This window comes from Terrapene carolina, unplaced genomic scaffold (genome assembly GCF_002925995.2).
Source record: "Terrapene carolina triunguis isolate 2854851 unplaced genomic scaffold, T_m_triunguis-2.0 Scaffold714, whole genome shotgun sequence".
In the NCBI taxonomy this organism is placed as follows: Eukaryota; Metazoa; Chordata; order Testudines; family Emydidae; genus Terrapene; species Terrapene triunguis.
In genome coordinates this window covers 18,764,966-18,786,505 of record NW_020665065.1, presented here as the reverse complement: position 1 = coordinate 18,786,505, position 21,540 = coordinate 18,764,966, and the positions used below count along the sequence as shown (strand labels likewise).

At 47.1% G+C, this 21,540-nt stretch overlaps 1 protein-coding gene across 1 annotated transcript in view; it reads left to right on the top strand.

Moving 5' to 3' along the window:
• Positions 1-213: 213 nt before the first annotated feature.
• ZBTB40 (zinc finger and BTB domain containing 40) overlaps positions 214-21,540 on the top strand; it is a 56,204-nt gene continuing 34,877 nt past the window's right edge. The window contains exons 1-3 of the mRNA XM_026660067.1: positions 214-297; positions 11,617-12,423; positions 13,098-13,231. Coding sequence (XP_026515852.1) covers positions 11,679-12,423; positions 13,098-13,231 — 879 coding nt within the window. The 5' untranslated portion in view covers positions 214-297; positions 11,617-11,678. The remainder of the gene's footprint in view (positions 298-11,616; positions 12,424-13,097; positions 13,232-21,540) is intronic.

Here is a 21,540-nt window from a genome sequence, read left to right as displayed (position 1 = left end):
GGCCCGCGGGGGTGTTTGTCTTGTACTCCCCTCGTCACGTGACCTAAGCCGCCATCTGAACGTTTCCCGCGTCACGTGATATGGGAGCCTACTATACATGTATCACGTGACCGGCCCCCCCTACTTCGCAATAGTAGCCGCCAGGCCCAGTCTCGCCACGTGACACAGGCGGCCGTGCGGGGTGGGATAGCTGTGGCTTCAAGATGGCGGCGCGCAGGTCGGGGCCCGGCACAGCCGGGGGGAGCCTGTTGTTGAAGCTTTATTGTTCCTGCTGCTGCCGCGCCGCTCCCAATAAAGGTAACCATGGAAACGGCGGGGCCGCGCCGCCGCGGCCACAGGCGCCAGCCGGCGGGCTGTCCCGGGGCCCCGGGGGCCTCAGGGGAATGGGGGATTCCCGCCGCCTTTCTCCCCGGCCGCGACCCACCCCGGGCCCCGAGCCTGGCCTGGGGGCTCCTTCCACACAGGCCGAGGGAGCCCCCCTCGCTCGGGCCGTGGGGGGCGGGTTGTCCCTTACCATCCCCCCATCCCCCGAGGAGAGCCCCGGGCTGGCGCGGGTCCCGCCGCAGTGAGAGCGGGCCGGGCCCTGCCTTGTGGGGGCCGTAGCGCCTCGGGGGCGGCCGGCCCTCAGGAGCGAGGGGCGCCTCTTTCCCCGCTCCCCCAGCGGTGTCCCCGGGGCCAGGCCATGGCCCTTTGCCGTGAGGCGGCAGGGGCCCCTCTGCCCGAAGCGGCTGCATGCCTGGAGCGCTCTGGGCCCTGGTGCCGGGGCTGGCCAGTTCCCGTGGCTGGGGGACTCCGCTGAGGAGGGCGGGAGCTGTTTTTCCTATTGTAACTGGGTCGAAATCTGATTGACCCAATTAGCGAGGCTCAGACTTCGTCATGGTTATTGTTAGTGAAAGTCAAGGGCAGACCAAGGGCAGTGAACCAACATTCACAGAAGCTGTGACCCAGCTGTGACTTTTGCTGCTGCGGCCCCCTGGTTCCCCCCGCCGCCGTGGTGGCTTGGAGCTGTGGGGTTCCCCCTCTGCCCATGGCGGCTGGAGCTGCAGGGTGACCATATTTCCCAAAGAGAAGATGGGACACCCCAGCCGCAGCCCTCCTCCCCCTGCGCCAGGCTGTCAGGGGGGCTGGAACCCTGAGGAGGCCCCCTCGGGAATCTGTCACCTGTCACTGCTTGTCGACTGGCGCTGGAACCCACTGGCTGTCAGCTCCAGAGTCCTGCAGCCTCTGGGGCTGAAGCAGAGAATGTCAGGGAGGTCTCTGGAAGTCAGGGATTCAGTGACTTCCATGACCTCCCTGACATAAACATAGCCTTAAGAATCAGGGACATTCCCAGATCTCTTATTCTGGGCCCTCAGCCCCATCTGCTCTTCTAAGATGTTGAAAACTAGATTGTCCTCTTTATTTCTCATCTGACAAAAACATGAACTGGCTTAAAAATGGCTGCACTGGTTGCTGGGCTCATAAAAATATTTTAAAACTGCTTAGTGGGGTAGGAATTAAAATCCCAGTTGCTGTCCGGGTGGAGTTCTTCCCAGGATTCCACAATAGTGCTCCAGATGGAGGCATTAATCAAGTCATTCTTAGAATGGTGTTAGGGTTCAGAATTATGCTATACACTTTAGTATGATCTTGTCCTCATTCTTAAACATATATCATATAAGGCACACTTAAGAAAGCTGAAAAGCCTGTCCTATGCAGTCAGGTGTGCCCAACTAATGAGTGTTACTCAGATTTTTCTTTCTTTCTTTCTTTCTTTCTTTGCAAAGTGGGGACAAAAGTCACTTTATTTAGATTGTTAAATACAATGTTTATTTAAGCAAATAAATTAGAATGTAAACTTATGAAAAAAAAATATCTTCTTTAGTTATACTTTTCAATATAAAGTCTCTCAAATATAATTTAATTCCCAATAGAGGACCTACTTATAAAATACGTCATCCTAATGCAAGTATTTTTAAAATGTTATAGATATTTTCTCCCTTCTTCTTTAAGCATTTCCTTCATAGATTCCCACCCTTGGGATGTACATATTCCTCACCGTATAAGCTTGTGATCTGGAAAGCAGTAGCGACTGCATTTATGCCTTCATATCTCTGGCGTTACAAAAATAAGAAATGAGGGTTTATAAAGAGCCATGGTCCTTAACCATCTCCTAGTTCTTTTGGCGTACCATAAAATCAGAACCCTTGCTAATCCCAAACAACTCTGCTTTGTGAGCCATCTTTAATGCTGTTTTAGCTAGTCGGAGGAAGGAATGGGCTTATGTTTAAGACTGTAGACTGGGATGCCACAGGCTTCATATGTGACTTTTGGGGACGTCACAGGGGGCAGATTTTGTGAGGAAAAAGTTCAGTATCCAAAAGCTCCCATTTGGTCACTCAAGTAAATGGCCAGATTTTCAGAAAGAGCTCATTTCCCATTTGGGCATTGTTCTCAAAGGGAGCTGATGAATTTTAAAAAATTTGGCCCTTAATTGGTCTGTGCCTCAGTTCCCTATTTGTAAAATGGAAATTGTAGTATTTCCAACTACAGAGGGGAATTGTGAGGATACATTCATTAATGACTGTGATGGTGGCCATATCAGTACCTAAAGAGAGAGATTTTAGGGTTTAAAACCTTAGGAGATGTCTCCATGGCCAATGCTGAGAAGAAAACCAGCTTTAAGTGCTGTGTATCCTGTGAGGCCAAGATGTTTCTCTTGGGGATTAGTACTCCAGGGGAAGTTCTGCAACAAAAAATAAAAATTCTGCTCACAATATTTCAAAATTCTACATATTTTATTTGTCAAAATAACACAATATAATCACACCATTTTCAATTATTTTTGATCATTTATACAAGTATGTCTGCTAGTCTTAAAGGTGCCACAGGACTCTCTGTGCTTTTTACAGATCCAGACTAACACGGCTACTCCTCTGATACTTGTAACAATACAGACAACAACAAACATTCAGGAAATGTTTTTTGACAAATAGATTCCTTACTAGACATATTAATATAGAACTCTCAATAATAATTCATTTAAACTACAATACAGAATCATATTTTCTGCACCCCTCAGAAGCAGTGCAAAGGCTTGAGGGAGTCAGGGGTAATGGAAGAGCTGAGGGAGAGGGAAGTTAATTGCTGGGAAGGAGCCTGTGTGTGAACTTGGAGGGTTGTTGGGTATGGGTGGGAAAAGTATGGAACAGCTTTTTGGGGGGTGGGATTGTTAGGGAGCTTCCCCCAGGCAGACCCTGGCTTAGCCCTAGCTTCTCCCATTCAGTCAGGCACATCTGCCCCCTGGTCCCTATGTGTTTCTGCACCCCCATGTGTCCTTGTACCCCTGTCCACATATGTCCTTCCACCCCCACTCAGACACCCACTCCCCCATCCCCATGTGGCCCTGCATCCCCTTCCCCTGTCCCTATGTGGCTCTGTATCCTGTTCCCATGAGTGTCTGTGCCCCCACCCAGTCACTCCCCTGTCCCTATGTAGCTCTGCCCTCCACCCATTAACCATGTGGCCCTGCACCTCCCTCCCCACTTTGGACCCATGCCTCCACTCCCATTCATCCCCTGCCCCAATCTGTCCTCCCCCAATAGGCCTTATGAGCCCCAGCACCCCACGCTGTCTCTCTCCCCATAGCCCCTGTCTCCTGACAGGCACTGTGAAGAAGGCAGGCTCTTTCTCTTCCCTAGCTGGCCTGGAGCTGCTGTGTTGTTCTATCGCCACAGCGCCCTCTGGTGGGCAAAAGGTGGAACTGCAGCAACATTTCGGGAGAAGCTTTTTTCTGTGCAAAAAAACATATATATATATATCCACGGCTCATTAATTATGCACCTGCAGAGTAGCACAAAATTCCTCCAGGAGTAGATAAGGGAGTCTCGCATACTGATCCATCTGGTCCCTCCCCACTTCTCTATTAGCTGGACATGCTGGTTGTTTTGAAGTTGCTTATGAGAGTAGAGCAGCTGGCATTGCTTTTATAGAGCAGTACTGAGGGATTTGTTTTGGAATGGGATAATTCTATAGACTTTACAAACAAATTTGAGGAAAATAGGCACCATTTTGGGCTGACCAGTCTTACATAGGGTCCTTCCAAAAGGTTTTCCTTTAAAAGACTTTCAGTGAGGATCAGGACTCATTATGGACTGGTTCATGCCTTGTCTGATATCAGTCTCACTGGAAGAGTATGTTCTCCTGTGCTTTATTGAAAGTAGACTGGCACAGGGGAGCTGGTCAAAACTGTGTAAACACCACAGTGAATTACAATGTGGAATCTGTGTGTCTGATGTAAACTCGCACAGTGAACAGAAATTCAAATCTGCAACTGGCATCCTGTGTGTATTGCAGATGTCACTGAAAACCTGTATAATCTCAGTCTCTCTCTCAGCATTCTTGGGCACAATGAGGCATGTTAGGAACAGAGTTTTGAAGCAAACTTTCTTTATTTTTTTTGTTTTTTAGGTTTCAACAGGACTTCCATGATTGTAATTTTGTACTTTGATTAGGGCTACACTGTTCCAAGTAGGATAGGTGGCAACCCTTGCTTCAAAGGATAATGGAAAACTCACTGTGAAGAGCTGGGACATACCAATTTGTTTTTCAATCTATTTTATTTCCATTCAAAGCATCAGTGCAGACAGACAGCCTAGGAAAACAAGCAATGCTTTGGCTGTATTCTGCCGCACTTAGAGATTGAGGAAGACTGAATATAGTCAAAGTATTGCTTGTTTTCCTCTATCTGTCTGCACTGATGCTTTGAACTGAAATAAAATAGATTGAAAAACAAATTGGTATGCTCTGGCTCATCATACTGAGTTTTGCATTATCCTCTGGGAGCACTGCCTGCTCCAGCACTTTGGATCACCCAAGAGGAAGGTAATGACCCCTCAGTTTCTTTCAACTCTTCAAAAGACTGTCACTTTTGGTGGGAGAGGAAAGAAAATTGATTCATGTATGTGGTGTTCTGGCTTTCCAATAACCCTTTTTCTAAGGTCATCATCTTGATAACAAGAAGACAGGAAACTGGTAACACACAAAAAAAGTATTTAAATTCTGAATTAAGACAGTCACTCTGTCCTTAACTCTCACATTTACAGAGCACTTGATATGGAGGCTTGCTCATTTTTCAGAGACTGCTGCAATGCCCAAGGGACAGCACAGTGAAAGAATGTGAAGGAACAAACGTCGGCTTTCTGTTCACTTGTGTTTATTGATTTAGATGAGAACCTTTAAAAACATGATTTGAGCAGGTGCAACATGGGCATTGACAGGGTAAGCTCACCTCTCACTTAGAGGGGTCATCTTAGGAGAGAGAAGGAAGTTTTGCCCCAATGGCCAATTCAGGGCTTAGCTACTCTAAGCAGAGTGCAAACAAGGGAGCCCAACTAGTGCCGACAGTGATAGGATATTTCATGATGCGGGCTTTAGACTGATCAGCTGTCAGACAGAAGTGACTTTTATTTATAGCTGACAGGCTGGATTATTCTCTTTGCTGATTATTCTCTTTATTCTCCTTCATTTTATATACTTTGCATGCTTTGTAATTTCCTAGAAGCTTAAATATAAAATATTTTCCCCTAACATTCCTACAGTCAGAGTCTTAAACAGCATTCCCTTGTTTAGTTCCTTATTAGGCAATATTATCTTTTTTTGCGCATTGTTTTCATCACCAATGTCTGCATTGTCCAGGTCTAGCAATAGCATTTGTTAGCAAAGTTCTGTCAGCAGGGGGAGTCCACGACTGTGGATCTGTAGGTTGTTTAAAAAGTAGTGCTGAGTTATTGTTTATTAATTTCTTGGTCATGCAATGGTGGTTGATTTTTGTTTTTTAAAGGGTAGACAGAGACACTTGAAATCCCGAGGAAGAGCTTTTCCATCATATTATACATTTTAAAGTTAGTCACTTTGGTAATAATAATCTTTAAACACAAGGTTTAAAGCAGGTTTTGGTATTTTTATCGGTATCAGCAGAGGTGTTGGTCAGAACCATATATATCTTAGTTATGCAGTGCCAAGGATATGAGAGCTTCATGAGTGCAATGCCATTGGCACTCTGACAATCCCTGATGATACCAGCTTTCTAATGGCATGAGAGCACCAGGTACTCCTGAGGGAATTCTGTGCCAAAAAATTAAAAATTCTTTGCACAATATTTTAAAATTGTGCCGATTGTATTTGTCAGTAAATAAACATAGAGGCTCCAGCATGGCAGTGGGGAGCACAGGCCACTTTCTGCATGAAGGTGGGAGATCACCCTGCAGTCCCCCCTCTCCACCCCAGAGGGACAGGGACTCGTGGCAGTGAGGCTGCACCTGACCCTGACACAGTGCAAGGGCCAGGCCTGTCCCAGAAACACCCTGGGGTCCTTCCCCTTCACGCCAGGTGCACCAGGTATGGGCAGGCAGGCTCAGCCCAGGAGGATCCAGATGTAGAGGGGCTTAGTGGGGGGGATCCAGATGTAGGGTGAGAGGGTTCTGTGTGGAGAAATCTGGGTGTGGGAGCTTGGTGATAGGACCTGGGCGGATCTGGATGCACAGGGGCTTGGTGAGGGGTTCCGGATGCAGGGGCAATGAGACTCTGCAGAGGGGTCCAGGTGAAGGTGGTTGGGGCTCAGCAGTGGGGCTCTGGATGTAGGGGGTTCAATGGAGGGAGGGGGTCCAGGTACTGGGGGAATGGGGCTTGGTGGGGTGGGGAAGTTCTATGCCGTGTTATACAGGATGTCAGACTAGATGATTGCATTTGTCCCTTCTGGCCTTGGAATCTATGAAAATGGTCCTCAGTTCCCCTCCAAGGCAGGAAGCTCCCTGTGTGCGAAGGCATGAAATGGCCTGCTTTTCCTCATATGGTTCTTCCTCTCTTGATCCATGAAGAAAGATTAATTGGGGGGCTAACTCAGCTCAGCAAGTGTCTTGGCCTTCTCTCCAGGAGACTCCCTCGCACAGCCCCTTCTTTTGTTTAAATTGCAATGGAGTAGCATTGGAAATGAACAGAGGCAGCTTTCTCATCAGAAGAGGAGCAGTGTTCAGATGGCTCCGGTGCCCCAGAGGAACCAACAACTGCACAGTTAAGCTGTGCTGTACAGAGGGTTTGAAATTCCTAAAGAAGTGAGCTCACAAATCCTTGAGCTTGGCTCAGAAGTGGTCTCAGCAATTCAGGCTGAAAAAGCAACAAAATTGTCTTTTCCTTTCAAGTAGGGATGGTAAGAGGCACATAGAGAACATGCTGTCAGCACTTAGCAGATAAATAACAAGCAATAATGATGACCTGAAAGATAGACCCAGTACAGTCCAGGCAGTAAGCCAGCTTTCCAAAAAGTCATCCATAAAATGTCTGGAAGCTGAAGCCAGACAAATTCAAATTAGAATTAAGACAGATATTTTAACAGTGAGTGTTATTAACCATTGGAACAAACTACCAAAGGAAGAGGTAGATTCTCCATCTTTTGATGTCCTTAAATCAAGACTAGACACCTTTCTGGAAGATATGCTTTATCCAAACACAAGTTATTGGGCTAAATCCAGAGGTAGCTGAGTGAAATTTAATGGCCTGTGATGTACAGGATGTCAGATTAGATGATCTAATGGTCCCCTTTGTCCTTAAACGTTATGAATAAAAGATATGTAGTCTGCCTAGGGAGCGTTATGCATCTTGGACAACAGTCCTGAGGATGGACATAGCAGTCACCTTTAGTGTAAAGAAAATGCCCACTCTCTTTGGGATCACAGTGGCTCTTTAGGACCTTGCAAGTGGATGATTGCAAAAGGGCTCTGACTTAGTGGCTCAGAAGCCCTGGCAGCCATGGGCTATGACCCTCTGCTTCAAGGTTGTCTATCTTGGAGAAGGGGCAGGGGCCTCTGAGGCTGGTCTTGGATTTCTTGTATAATGTCTTGACCCTGCAACCTTATCTTCACTACTCCTGACCAACAGTTTGGTGGGAAGGGGACTCTGGCTTTAGCCTTGGCACTGTGATGGTTAAGCAAACAGGTGGAGGAGACTGACTCTTTGGACAAAGCTTTGAGAATGAGACTGAGTAGAAAACCCTTTTTCCAGGTCATAGATGCTCCCTGTTCTCCTTTCACAGGGAGTATCCCGTCTTTTATTCCACGCCAATCATGATCAAATCCCATTTCAGATACTAGAAATCCTTCAGCTCTAGGCAAGCAGCAGGAGGACTAATGCTGCTAATACATTGAATCTGGCAAGGAAAATGGGTCTCCTTCTCTCACATACGCCAGTGTAATTCCACTGGTGTGAGTTGTTACTCCTGATTTACAGTGTTGTGAGAGGATAATTGAGCACATATGTTTAGTAACCCTGAGCCCAGGTGGCTGATCTGGAGAAGAGTTACAGACAACCAGTGGTAATAGTGACACGCAGAAGCCACCTCTACCTTGGATCCAAGGAAACAGAAGGTTGAGCTGTTCAGTATTCAGATTTCTACATATTCATGGAAAGGAGCCTCTATTCTGTGCTCTAGGCGTTCCTTGACGCATTTTGAAAATGCATTTATTTCCCCCGCCCCCCTGCATCTTGTGTAGCTCAAAAGCTCATCTCTCTCACCAACAGAAATTGGTCCAATAAAAGATATTACCTCACCCTCCCTGTCTCTCTACTATCCTGGGAGCAACACGGCTACAACAGACCTGCAAATAACTCTGTCGGTGTGTCGCTCTGAACCCTAGAATGTCTGAGTCAGTGCGAAGCGATGGAAACCTCTACAAGCATGGTCGAGAGCTCTGTTTGTCACCAGATCCAGTCATCACTAGGATTCGGAGTCTGTTCTCATATGTACTGGTACACTGAGGCACATGACATTATGAATTGCATCCGTTTGACAGAATGGGGCTTTCATCACCAGGCAACTGAAGACCTAGGCCTGGGGTCCACAATGGGAGATAGGTGCCTAGAAAATCACAGGAACAACACTGCAATCCACAAAGCCTGAGTTAGGTGCCTAGGCTCCCGCTACAAAGAATGGGGAGAGCTGGGCGCTTAGGCTCCCACTAGGCGGGGAGCCACCTAAGCTAGCCAGTGGGAGATGATGAGCAGAGGAGTGTGTCCTAAGCCCTTCCCCACGTCTGGGCTACAGAGATGTGCCTATTTCTGCTAGCAAGATACAAGTGGGAGCTCCTCTGCTGGAGTCAGGTGGCTTAGGCACCTGTGATAAATGAGCGGGGGGTTAGCTCCCTTTTATGGACACCCAGCCAGCCAGCTAGCTATGGGATCCCTCTTAGTAGTTGTTCTCTACTTTCTTTACCTGTAAAGGGTTAAAAAGTCTCCCTGCATAGGTAAAAGGAAGGGAGTGGGCACCTGACTAAAAGAGCCAATGGGAAGGCTAGAACTTTTACAAATTGGAAAAACTTCCTCTTTGTCTGTCTGTGTTGTTCTCGGGGAGAGAGGGAACAGGGCAGAACTATGCTGTAAAAATCTTGTGCCAGGTATGAAAAATTATCAGATCATACCTAGAAATAACTCATTTGAAACCCTAGATATGTGAGTAGATCAGGAAATGTCCAGGAAGCCGCGATTAGGTTTATTTCTTTTATTTCTTTATGGCTTTTGTATTCCTCTGTGCTAACCTCAAATGCTTTTGGTTTGGCTTGTAACCTTTAAGCTGGACCTCAAGAGAGTTATTTTAATGCTTAATCCTTAAAAGTGGTTCTTTTTAAAATCTAGCAATAGTCTGAGTGTTCAGATGTATTTTCTTCCTTTTTGTTTTAATAAAATTTACCTTTTTTAAGAACAGGATTGGATTTTTGTGTCCTAAGAGGTTTGTGCACAGCTGGTGGTAACAGCTGATTTCCTTTGTTTTTCTTTCTCAGCTCTTCCCCGGAGGGGGTGTGTGAAAGGGCTTGAGGGTACCCCACAGGGAGGAATTCCCAAGTGTGCCTTCCTGGGTTCTCAAAGGGGTTTTTGCACTTGGGTGGTGGCAGCATCTACCCGTCCAAGGTCAGAGAGAAGCTGTAACCTTGGGAGTTTAATACAAGCCTGGAGTGGCCAGTATTAATTTTTAGAATCCTTGCAGGCCTCCACCTTCTGCACTCGAAGTGCCAGAGTGGGGAATTAGCCTTGACAACATCTAATGGGATTCTTGTGAGAATGAGTTAGATGCCTGACTTACTCCACAGAAAATGGGGGGGAGTGGAGGTGCTGCCCACCATATAACTTTTAGCTTAGTGGTTAGAGCACTTACCTGAGATGTGGGAGATCCATGCTCCATTGCCCCTCTGCCAGAGGAGAAGAAACTATTTGAATAGGGGGCTGCTACCTCTCAGGAGTTTGGGTTAATCTCTGAGCTATAGGATATTTTGATATGGGGTTCCCTTGATCCCTCCTGTTGAAGCTGCTCCACTGTGTATCAATAATTAGAGTCATTGGGCCAGAGAGCAAGAGAGATAATGACTTTATAGTCAAATGGTAGGGCACTCACCTTGGAGGTGGGAGACCCAGGGTCTAGTCCCCCTGCTTCAATGATGTTTTAATTATTTATTCAAAGTGGAATGCTTTTCTTCCCCGGTACGTGGATCTCTCTGAGGTTTAGGCAGGAGATAGCATCAGGATGAGGCAGTAGTGCACATGCTCACAGGCAGAAACATAGGCATCTAGGGAACCTTTACAGTGGAAATTGAGGTGCTGAGAGAGCTTAGGTGCGTACTTGTACAGCGGGAGTTTTGTGGACCACAGTGAAGCCTACAATTGCGAGTTGGGTGCTAAAGTACCGTTGTGAATCTGGCCCACAGTTTATATCTTTACAGTGTCAAAGAGGCTGCACACCAGGCCTCTCGCTTGCATATCTTATCAAAGGGGCAGTAGCTGACACTAGACTCCTCACACCTTAATAAGTCTGCAAAAAGAACAGGAGTCCTTGTGGCATCTTAGAGACTAACACATTTATTTGAGCACAAGCTTTTGTAGCCCACGAAAGCTTATGCTCAAATAAATTTGTTAATCTCTAAGGTGCCACAAGTACTCCTGTTCTTTTTGCAGATACAGACTAACACGGCTGCTACTCTGAAACTTAATAAGTCTGTGACTTCTGAGCCCCTTTGCACTGTTGGTAAGTATTTCATAGGTGTGCTTTTCAGGAGTGAAATTCACCTGTGTGAAGCGGCCTAGCAAAAGTCCTAAATGCCTTCAGGCTTGCTTGAGCTCCCCAAACAAGATTTAATGGGACTCAGATGGTGCATAGGCGTTATGTTTGCCGCATGCAGAGGGCCCACACCACCCTATGAGCTTGGCAAGAAAATCCCAGCAAGATGTCATGGGTAATGTTCAGATGGTGGGCATAACCAAGTAAAACCAAACCCAGTTTTCACTAGAACTCTCTTCTCCGCACTTGTGCTATTTCTCTGCCAGATTGAAACTCTGAGCAGTTATGAGTTGAGAGCCGATTAAAAAGAAAGTCACAAGACTGTTTTTATGATGGAAACATGTGATTTTGTTTGTATTGTCTGTTCATTCTTAAATCTACCTTGATGATGGTGGCCATTCCTGTTATAATCACTGAATTGATCCTTAGAAAATTAATGACAATTTTAAACAAAAACTGGAAGGTTTTTTTCAGCTGTTTCTTTCCACCTTGCTCTTGGCTGAGAAAAGTGCTAACGAGGTATTTTGTTTTCTCTGTAGCTGGTTCGCATTAAAGCAGCGCGGCAGGTGAAGGAGGAAGAGGCCGGGAGACCCCTGGAGCAATGGAGCTTCCCAATTACAGCAGGCAGTTGCTACATCAGCTTTACACCCTCTGCAAAGAGCAGCAGTTCTGTGACTGCACCATCTTCATTGGGACGGTGCACTTCAGAGCACACAAGCTGGTGCTGGCTGCCGCCAGCCTGCTCTTTAAGTCCTTGCTGGATAGCACAGACACCATCTCCATTGATGCTTCTGTGGTGGCTCCTGAGGAGTTTGCTCTTCTGCTCGAAATGGTGTATACCGGCAAGCTACCACTTGGCAAGCATAACTTTACCAAAGTTATCTCTGTGGCGGACAGTCTGCAGATGTTTGATGTGGCTGTTAGTTGCAAAAACTTTCTCAGTGACCTCATCAGCTGCTCCACTCAGAATCAGGTAGTGAGGGACAGCTCCATTCAGACAGTCGATTCCTCCAGAAATAATATTGAGGCTAATGAGCCACCCCAGACTGAAAACCCTCCTGCTGAAGATGCTATGCGTGCTCAGCTTCCTGAAAAGGCTTCAGCTTCTGTTGGCCCTGAAGAACCTGAAATGGAGACAGTCACCTCCACTACGGCGCAAGAAACTGCTGGGACTCACACCTTGGGCCATGAGGAGATTCTGGAGGAGGAAACCCCAATGGATTCAAAATCCCTCAATGAGGATTCAAATGCCCATGCTGACCACCATTCCCCTGCCAGACAGGACAGCTGTGAGGAAGGGGAGGCTGCCAAGCCCGTGAAGGAGACAGAAAAAATTGGTGATCCAGGTGAGCAGTTGAGACTCCAGTCACAGCCCTGTCTTCCAGCAATTTGCAGCTGAGCTGCTTAATGGTTCCTGGTGTGAGTGTGTGGGGTGGGGGGAGGGGGTGGTTAGTTTGGCATGTGTTCCCCCGCTAATGCATAACTCTGAAGCAAGGGTCCCCTTCTAAGAATTCAGTGGATGCCCTCTTCCCCTTTGAACCCAAACAGATCCCTTCTTGCCTTGGGCGTTACAAAGTCTGCTTCCTGATGTACTGTTATTTCACCTGAGCTGCTGTGAGCAAAGCCTGTTCTGCCTACATGTGGACTTCTGCATCTGACATACAGTAGAATCCATTTTCGGTGCAGAGGAAGGGAGGTGGGTAAGACAATCTGCAGAGCAATAGGTGACCACAGAAGTCTGCCAATAGTACTTTAGCCTTTAAACTTCTGTTCACCATGGGAGGAAATAAAGGTTGCATTGTGTTTTAAGTACGTGCTTCTAACTAGTGTTAAACACTTTCCCCCCTGCAGTTCTAGATGGTCTGTAAAAGGAATCTGTGAGTCAGTTTTTCCCTATTATATCAGAGGTGATAGAAACCCTGTGTAAAGTGCTAGTTATAAACTGATGACTGTCCATCATCTTATACTTTCCATGAATCCTTTCAACAACTGAGTAACTTGTCTCACTTCTTACATGCAGAAGCAGAGCGCAAAACCTGTAAGCTGGATTTCCTGCTTCAGTATGAAGGTGTCTTCTCAGAGGCCCTTTCTGATACCAAGACCGTGCTGAAGAGACTGGATGAGTGCAGGGGAATTGAAGGGTCTCAGAGAGAGGTAGGTGTGTTTGCCGGACAAGCAAGAGGCTTTTCCCCTTCCCTCACCCTTTTAATGGTCTCTGTGTAGGAAATCCCTTCCTGAAGTTTGCCAGAAATTCTAACAAGTCAGATCTGTGTCTCTGTGTTCCTGAAAAATTTTTGACCACTGGTAGGCATCAGCCATAAGCCTTTGATTTCAGGATTCTTTCTCAGTAAAGTATGCTTGTTCTTCAGATGGACAACACAAAGCAAGAGATCTACAAAACCAAACAGCAGGGAGATTGGAGTGGGCTTTTTGGAAACAGACTCCTGTGTCATGTTGCTTGAAGAGCAATGCCCTTGAGAGAACAATGCCTGTGAAAGAAGCATGTGTGAAAGCAAGCTGGCTGGGGCATGTAGTCCAGAGATTTAAATTTATACAGCTCCCTGGGGGCACTTTCGGTTGTACTCTAGGCCTCACTAATACTGGCTGCTTGCCTCCGATCTGTGTTGTTCTCTTTAGGAACAGTATCAGTTTATTATTGTAAAGGACTGATATGTGAGATGGCAAAATTAAACTTTGTATGATGGGATATACAGACTCCTCACTTACCAAGAAGGAGTTAATGAGAGCCTGTGGGCCCAGCCATCCTCACCCCTTTATACCTGTGCAAGGTGTCAAGCCGGAGGGAGGAGATAAAAGAGGAAAAGTCCAGCTCAGTGGTGGGTGATTGGGAGAGGGAGTAGACCACTGGACAGGACTGGCAAGTTCTTGCAAAAAAACTAGTTTAGGACAGGACATTGGTAAATACTGCTTTAAACTGGGGAAAATAAAATTGTTCGAGTATACTAATGGAAATTACTGAAATGCCTCATCTCTCTGAAGGAGGCTCATTCATCAGTTCAGTGTTCTAAATGCTGGGTTTTCATTCCTCACATCTGCTTAGGCTTGAAGCCTGTCTTATAGAGGGGGTATTTAAGGCCAAAGCGCAGCCTTTAAAGAGCACTTGGGCCACCGTTCTATGATGGACCATGAACAGACATCCTCGGCACCTAGACCTGTCACTTCTCTGTGGACTAAATCACTGGCTCCACCTTCAGCTTCTGCACTGTACTTGAAGAGAGGCCTAATTACTTAGTCTTCTAAATCTCGGGCCCTTACTAGTGCTGAATCAGTGAAGAAGCCAAAAACATTCATGTTGGTGCCTCAGCCCAGGACTTCAGTTCTTACATAAACGTCTGGTACCTTGGTGCCAAAGCCTTCAAACTGGGCCTCCGCTTAGTGCAGAATTGCCCAAAAATATCAGGGGAAAGCATTACAAACAAGGTACTTCTTGATCCCAAAGAAAGAAGTGGATCTGAGAAGTCAAAGCAGGTTCATTAATTCCTTCATCCTCACCTGTCCTGAGGAGACTGGAACATGGCTCTTGAGCTCAAGGATGCTTACATCCATGTAGCCATCACAAGAAGCTGATGTTCTGTGGGGAAGAGGCAGGGTCAGGGCAGAGTGCTGTCTCTTAGTCTATCCTCAGCACTGATGGTGTTCGCCTCAGTTCTCTGCTGTGTGGACATAGTGGAGAGCTGCAGCTGCAGAGAGCCAGTTGCAGCTCCCTGATCCATGGCTCCCTGGCCCTGAAGGACATTAGAGCAGCAGGGGGCCTACTCGAACTTCACACTTGTGTAAGGTCTGTAACAGAGCTTATGCCAGTGGAGGATCAGGCATGGTGGATCTTGGCTCGACCACATTCCCCAGCACACCTAGCCCACCTCCAGCATGCCCTCTCCTCCAACTGTCCCAGGACATTACACCATACCTGTGGGCTGTGTCCTGCCTTCATTTTTCTCTGACTTTGTAACTCTGCTCCTTTTATTTTTCAAACATAGTGAAGTTTGCATTCCTTTGATCCTACTATGACCTGGTGCGCGTGGACCCCTGAGCCCATGCAGAGCCCTTTTGACTTCACTGGGGCTCCCTGCAGGCTCAGAACTCTGCCCACACAGGATCAGTTTGAAATCCAAACTATTTTTTAGCTATCTGACTGCACAACGCCACCTGGACAATTTTTCAGCAGCTATATATAAATGCCAAATAAATGAGAAATGGATTTTCTTCAAACCTTCCAGAAAATCATTTCTGGGCTGTGAACAAGCATGAGAAATTTCGGTCCCAAAGGTAATTGGGGAGGAGGAGGAACCTCAACCCATTGTAACTGAGGGCTTAGACTAAAACTCCCCACTCAGCCAGAACTATCATTTCCTGAGCTTCCTAATGGGATAAACAGGCTCTGTAGGCACCTACTCCAAATCCACACTTTATTTCCAGGGAGGGAGTCCTGGTGTCATCTTCAGGGAAACATAGTGCTGTGTTTTGAAGTAATGCTTAAAGTGCAAGTTCACCTCAGAGAAGTCCAGCTCAGGACATATAATTAAGGCTGTAATTGTCTCAGTGGCAGGATTGAAAGAGTTTTCTTTCCTTTGTGTTATTTTACCAGTCACTTGTTGGAATCTTTTGTATATGCCTTCTGGCAGCGGTGGAAAACCTGGGGAACTTGTGGATTTCTATGAATATTGTGTGCCTCAGTTTGCCCACTTGTATTGCTATCTATGGGCATGTCTACACTACACTAATTTAATTTAATTTTAATGGCTACAGCTGTGCCATTGCAGTACTGTGGTGTAAATGCTCCCTGCATTGACAGAAGGGGTTTTTCCATCAATATAGTTAATCCATCTCTGAGAGGGGATGGCTAGATTGATGGAAGAATTCTAGCCACGTCTACACTGGGATTAGGTCAACGTAACTATGGCACTGAGGGAACAAAGTTTTTCACAGTCCTGAACAATGAAGCTAAGTTGGTCTAATTTTTAAGTGTAGCCCAGGCTTTGGTTTCAAGGGGTACGCCTACACTGCAAAAACAAAAACAAAAATACACCCCACCTTGCAGCAGCAAGTCTCAAAGCCTGAGTCTATAGAGCCCTAGTCTACAATCTGTAGCTCAGGCTGAAGCTTGGGCTCTGAAACCCTTGGGCTATTTTTAGTACTGTAGCATGAGCCTTATGAGTCTGAGTCCTGGGCTCTGAGACTCATTTGCACTCGTGTTTTATTGCCGTAGTCATACCCAAGGAATTAACATCTTTCCAGAGACACTCCTTGTGCTAAAGAGACAGGGAGGAGTGCCTGTGTCTCTACTTCTGAATCAGACAGTCCTTAAGAACTATAGACAAGTGACTAGATGGGTCCTGGCAGAACAAAGGGGTACCTGCAAACTAGATGAAACCAGCCCTCCGAATCTCTAGAGGAGAAGGAGTGGAAAACAGAGACAGCAGTGTTCCTGAAGTCCTTAAAACCACAGAGACTGAAAAGTTCAAGAGAAAGGAAGAAAAGGACATGTTTCCTGAGTAAAGAGGAAATCTTTTTGGTCTGTTCTACACTGTAGAAATAGGTCGATGCAAGGCAGCTTATGTCAGCCTAACTGTGGAAGTGTCTACATTTAAATTTCACTCCCGCCAGTGTAACTGCCTGGCTATGCCGACTTAATAACTCCACCTCCATGAGCAGCGTAAAGTAAAGCTCGATGGCTCATGGCTCAGTGGACCCATTCTCTTAAGTCCATGAGAAATCTTAGGTCAGGTCTACATTCCCACTTATTTTGGTATATCTTACATTGCTCAGGGGTGTGAATAAGCCACCCCCAAGCGACATAAGTTACACTGACCTGAGCGTCAGCATAGAGCGTCTTCACTAGACATAGTGCATTGGTGCAACTGTGCCGATGTAGCACTTCTAGTGTAGACTAGCCCTTAGTTTCTCCATTTTTGACTCTACATTCTCTCTGCTTCTGGGAATGGAAAATATAGACATGCCCTTGATGAGTTCCTTTTCTATTTAGGGCAGGGGTGGGCAAAGTTTTTGGCCCCAGGGACACATTTGGGTATAAAAATTGTATGGCGGGCGATGAATGCTCACGAAATTGGGGGTTGGGGTGTGGGAGGGGGCACGGACTCTGGGGTGGGGCCAGAAATGATGAGTTCCGGGTGTGTGAGGGGGCTCTGGGCTGGGACAAGGGGCTGGGGTGTGGAGGTGTATGTGAGAGCTCCAGCTGGGGGTGTGGGCTCTGGGGTAGTGCTGGGGATGAGGGGTTTGGGGTGCAGGAGGGTGCTCCGGGCTGGGACTGAGGGGTTCAGAGGGCAGGAGGGGGCTCTGGGCTGAGGCAGGGGGTTGGGGGTGAGGGCTCTGGGGTGAGGCTGGGGTTTGGGGGGGTCGGGGGGCGGGAGGGGGCCCGGGGCGGGGACGGGGGGGTTCAGGGGGGGGGGGGGGGATCGGGGCTGGGGCAGGAGTTGGGACGTAGGGGGAAGAGGGGGCTCGGGGTGCAGGCTCCAGGCAGTGCTTATCTCAAGCAGTTCCCGGAAGCAGCAGCATGTCCCTCCTCCGGTTCCTACGCCAATGGTTCCCGGCCAATGGGAGCTGCGGGGGGCGGTGTTGAGACAGGGGGAGCGTGCGGAGAGCCCTCTGGCTGCTCGAAAGTGTAGGAGCTGGAGGGGGGGACATGCCGCTGCTTCTGGGAGCTGCGCAGCAAGCTCCCGCTCCCCAGCTGGAGTGCCGGAGCGGGGCAAGCCCATGACCCCGCTCCCCGGCGGGAGCTCGAGGGCCGGATTAAAAGGCCTGACAGGTAGTTTGCCCACCCCTGATTTAGGGAGATCTGAGGTTTTTTGGTTAGAATCTCTCTGTGTATCTCTCGTATAAACTATTCCTATCTAATTTGGTTCTGGGCTGGCTGAAACCTGCTTGGAAATGAGAATAAGACTAAAATTGCAGTAATTTGGGGAAGCATGGAAGAGCTTTGCTGGTGTCAAATCTTACCTTCTTGTGCTGTCTGAGAGAAACTCAATTCAAATTATTGCACAGCTCATTTGTTCCCTTTACTGCTAGGTTCAGATGAAATGGGGGGACTGTTGATTTTTCCATGTAGAATAAATGTCATTGTTCTTGTGGATCATTTCCATTATGTATGAGCCTGTCCAATTATTGCTACCCTTTTGCAAAAGCAGGAATTTTTGGACAAAGTTATGAGGGAGTAAACGCCTTTATCCTCAGCATCCTGAATATTGGGCAATTGACTGAAACTTTGCTTTCTTTAGTAAAGGCAGTTCTAGAGAAATGCTCTCTGTTGCTGGAAAAAGACCAGAACTTCAGGATCCCATGACAAGGCCTGTGTCCCTGGTTTTAGAGTTTGTCAGTTGATTGACATTTTGTGGGCTGAGGTTGAGATAGGGCTTCTCTAAGCAACCTCACTGTTTTTTAAGGACCCTCTTGTCAGTTATCCATGAGAATGCATGTTAGAAAAACAAAAAGACCTCTGGTCTCTGAATTGGCAGCGTTGGAACTGGAGTGCAGATTTTTTCTGTGACTTCTGTGTGCATCATGACATTTGATTAACTTTATAGTTTGGTAATAGCCTGCTTGTTTTTTCTATGGTTCAGATATGTAAAACTAGTCCCTGTGCTATCCATGCTGATAACAAGTCTGTCTGCATTGAGAGGGGAAGGTTCTGATAACCCTTTTACTTTTGCTTCAATGGGTGCACTTCAAAAATTGCTCACTAAAAAAACAACTTCCTTTCACAGAGGATTGATCATTATGTCTCTGAAATTTTCCCAGCGGAAACCTTCCTTTTATAAATGGTAAGCCTTGTGTTGCAGGAGACTTTACAGCAATGCTTAGCTAGAACTGTGTGTGCAGCCTGTCTCCGAGAGAATGTAAATAGGATTGAATTATGGAAACAGCCACTACCTTGTTTAGGGATGATTTTGTTAACCAAATGTACTTTGGATTGTGGGTGTGGTAGAGTGGGATGGGGGAAGTCCTACACCTAGCATGACCCCTGTATCTTGTAGTTTTCCTGAGTTCCAAGGATCCATTCTGCTGTCCCTCATGTAATCACTTTCTCTATGAAAGTGCTGTGCAGGGGCAAATCACACAGTAGTGGAGTCACATGAGTTGCTCTGTAGCTAAGGTGTGCTAGGTATCCTGTTCTAAACTCGGGCGTATGGTTTTTGGGGGGGTTTTGTTGTTGTTTTTATCACCTCTCATCATAACTTTTTGAGAAAATGCCGTTTTGACTTTCATTAGATTAACTAATCCAGCCATTTTTGGATAGTGCAGCTGATTTTTAGAGAGTACTGCTTACTGCCCCTGCTAACTCTCATAAATGTGTCAGGATTTGTCTTTCAGGAGAAGTACACGTGACCTGACTAATAACAAGACTTGGTTTAAAACCGAGGAAGTTATTAATGTTGATGCATGTTGTTGCTGTAGTACTAGTTACTAGCTGACCAAATTTAGATTTAAATAGGAATTCCAACAGCACTTATAAGTTCCCTAGGAATAAGGTTACCATATTTTAATTTTAAAAAAGGAGGACACTCCACGGGGCCCCGGCCCCGCCCCAACTCTGCCCCTTTCCCGCCCCCAGCCCCGCCCCAACTCCACCCCTTCCCACCCCGCCCCTTCCCCAAAGTCCCCGCCCCAACTCTGCCCTCTCCCCTGAATGCTCCGCCCCCCTGCTGCTCCCCCTCCCCTGCTTCCCCCGAATCAAATGTTCGCAGGAAGCCTGAAACAGGGAGACAGCAGGTAAGCTGGGGCTGGAGCTGGGGCGCGGCACGGCCCAGTCCGGCCCCCCCGGCCGAGTGGCTCTGTCTGGCGGCCGGCCGGCCCAGGCCAAGAGGTTCTGGCCCCGGCATCTCCCACCCGGCTCAGCTCGGGCCCTGGGGCGCCGGCCCTGGTTCCGGCCGAGCGGCTCCGGCCCGCCCTGGCCCCAGTGGCCCCCGGCCGAGCACCGCCAGCCCCAGCGGCCCACGGCTGAGCACCGCCAGCCCCAGCGGCCCCGGCCCCCGGCCGAGCACCGCCGGCCCCTCCATCCCTATTTTCCCGGACGTGTTCGGTTTTTTGGGATTTCCTCCCGGATGGGGATTTGAGGCCCAAAAAGCCGGACATGTTCGGGAAAATCCGGACGTATGGTAACCCTACCTAGGAATTCCTTACAAGTTCTGCAGTTTCTCGTGCATGCGTTTCTGTTACAACTCACTGGGCCAACTGTTGTATGCAGTGTTGTTCGTCATATTGGTCCCAGGACCAGGAGAAGGGTTTTATGAGCATTCTAAACAATGCTGGAGAAGCACCAACTCTCTGATGCAGATGCGGTGTTTGGGAACTTAGCGTTTTATTCACAAAAATTGGTTTGATGTGTTCAAGGCTCTTTACAATGAAAAGGGTTTAAAACATTAATTTATAATAAATGAAAGCTTAGATTCCATCTAAATGTGATATTTCTTAAGCTTTCCAGGACCTGAAAGGATTTTTAAAGTTTCATAGCCAATAACTCTAAAATGCACTATTGAGTCTCCCCCCAAAATGCTGGAAGGTTCTAGTTCTCATGGAGGGCTGTGTCTGAGAGAGGCTGTTCTAGAAACACTGAGAACAGTGGGGTTCTTTGTCTTCAGAAAACTCATCCCAACAAGTCCCCTTTCCTTCTCCCCAGCAAATTGGAAAAACATTCACCAATATAGAGACAAGGTGGGTGAGATAATATCTTTTATTGGACCAATTTCTGTTGGTGAGAGAGAGAAGCTTTCGAACCACACCTTGACTGGTCCCTTAGCATATGTGCTAACAGCTTATGCTAAACAATCTGTTGCATCTTGCATTTTTCTGTGATTTTTGGAGTACCTTTCCCAGACCTGTGACTCAAAAGCTTGTCTCTCTCACCAACAGAAACTGGTCCAATAAAAGATATTACCTCACCCACCTTGTCTGTCTAATATCCTGGGGCCGACAGCTGCAAGTGCACTGCATTCACCAAAACAGTCCATTGAGAAAGACCTGCAATCGGGAGCTTGAGTTAGCTATTCTGTTTACCTTTAATAAAAAATTACCAACAATGCTACTTACTTTCTCATATAAGCAGTGAAAGTCTGATCCTGGGACGTGCTGAGCACTCTCAGCTCCCATTCACATAAGTGGAAGTTGAATGTGTTCTGCATCTCACAGCATCAGGCCCTTAAAGAAAGGGGCCACGTGTGCAAAACCAGAGAATTTACTACGTCTGGTTATCAACTTTTTATTCCAAAATGCTCTTCACATTAAAGATGTTTAAGTCAATACTCCAAACATGTTTGCATCACCATTCTTCCCCCAGGTCCTTTGTGACGGAACCCTTGATGTCTGTGTTCCACTGTTTGGCAGTAAAAATGCTATTAGCAGGGTAAGAGCTTGGGCTCATGCAGCTCTCCCTCTGTGGATACTCTTTGCACTGTCACGCAGTCCTAATGTATGAGCATTTACACCTGCTA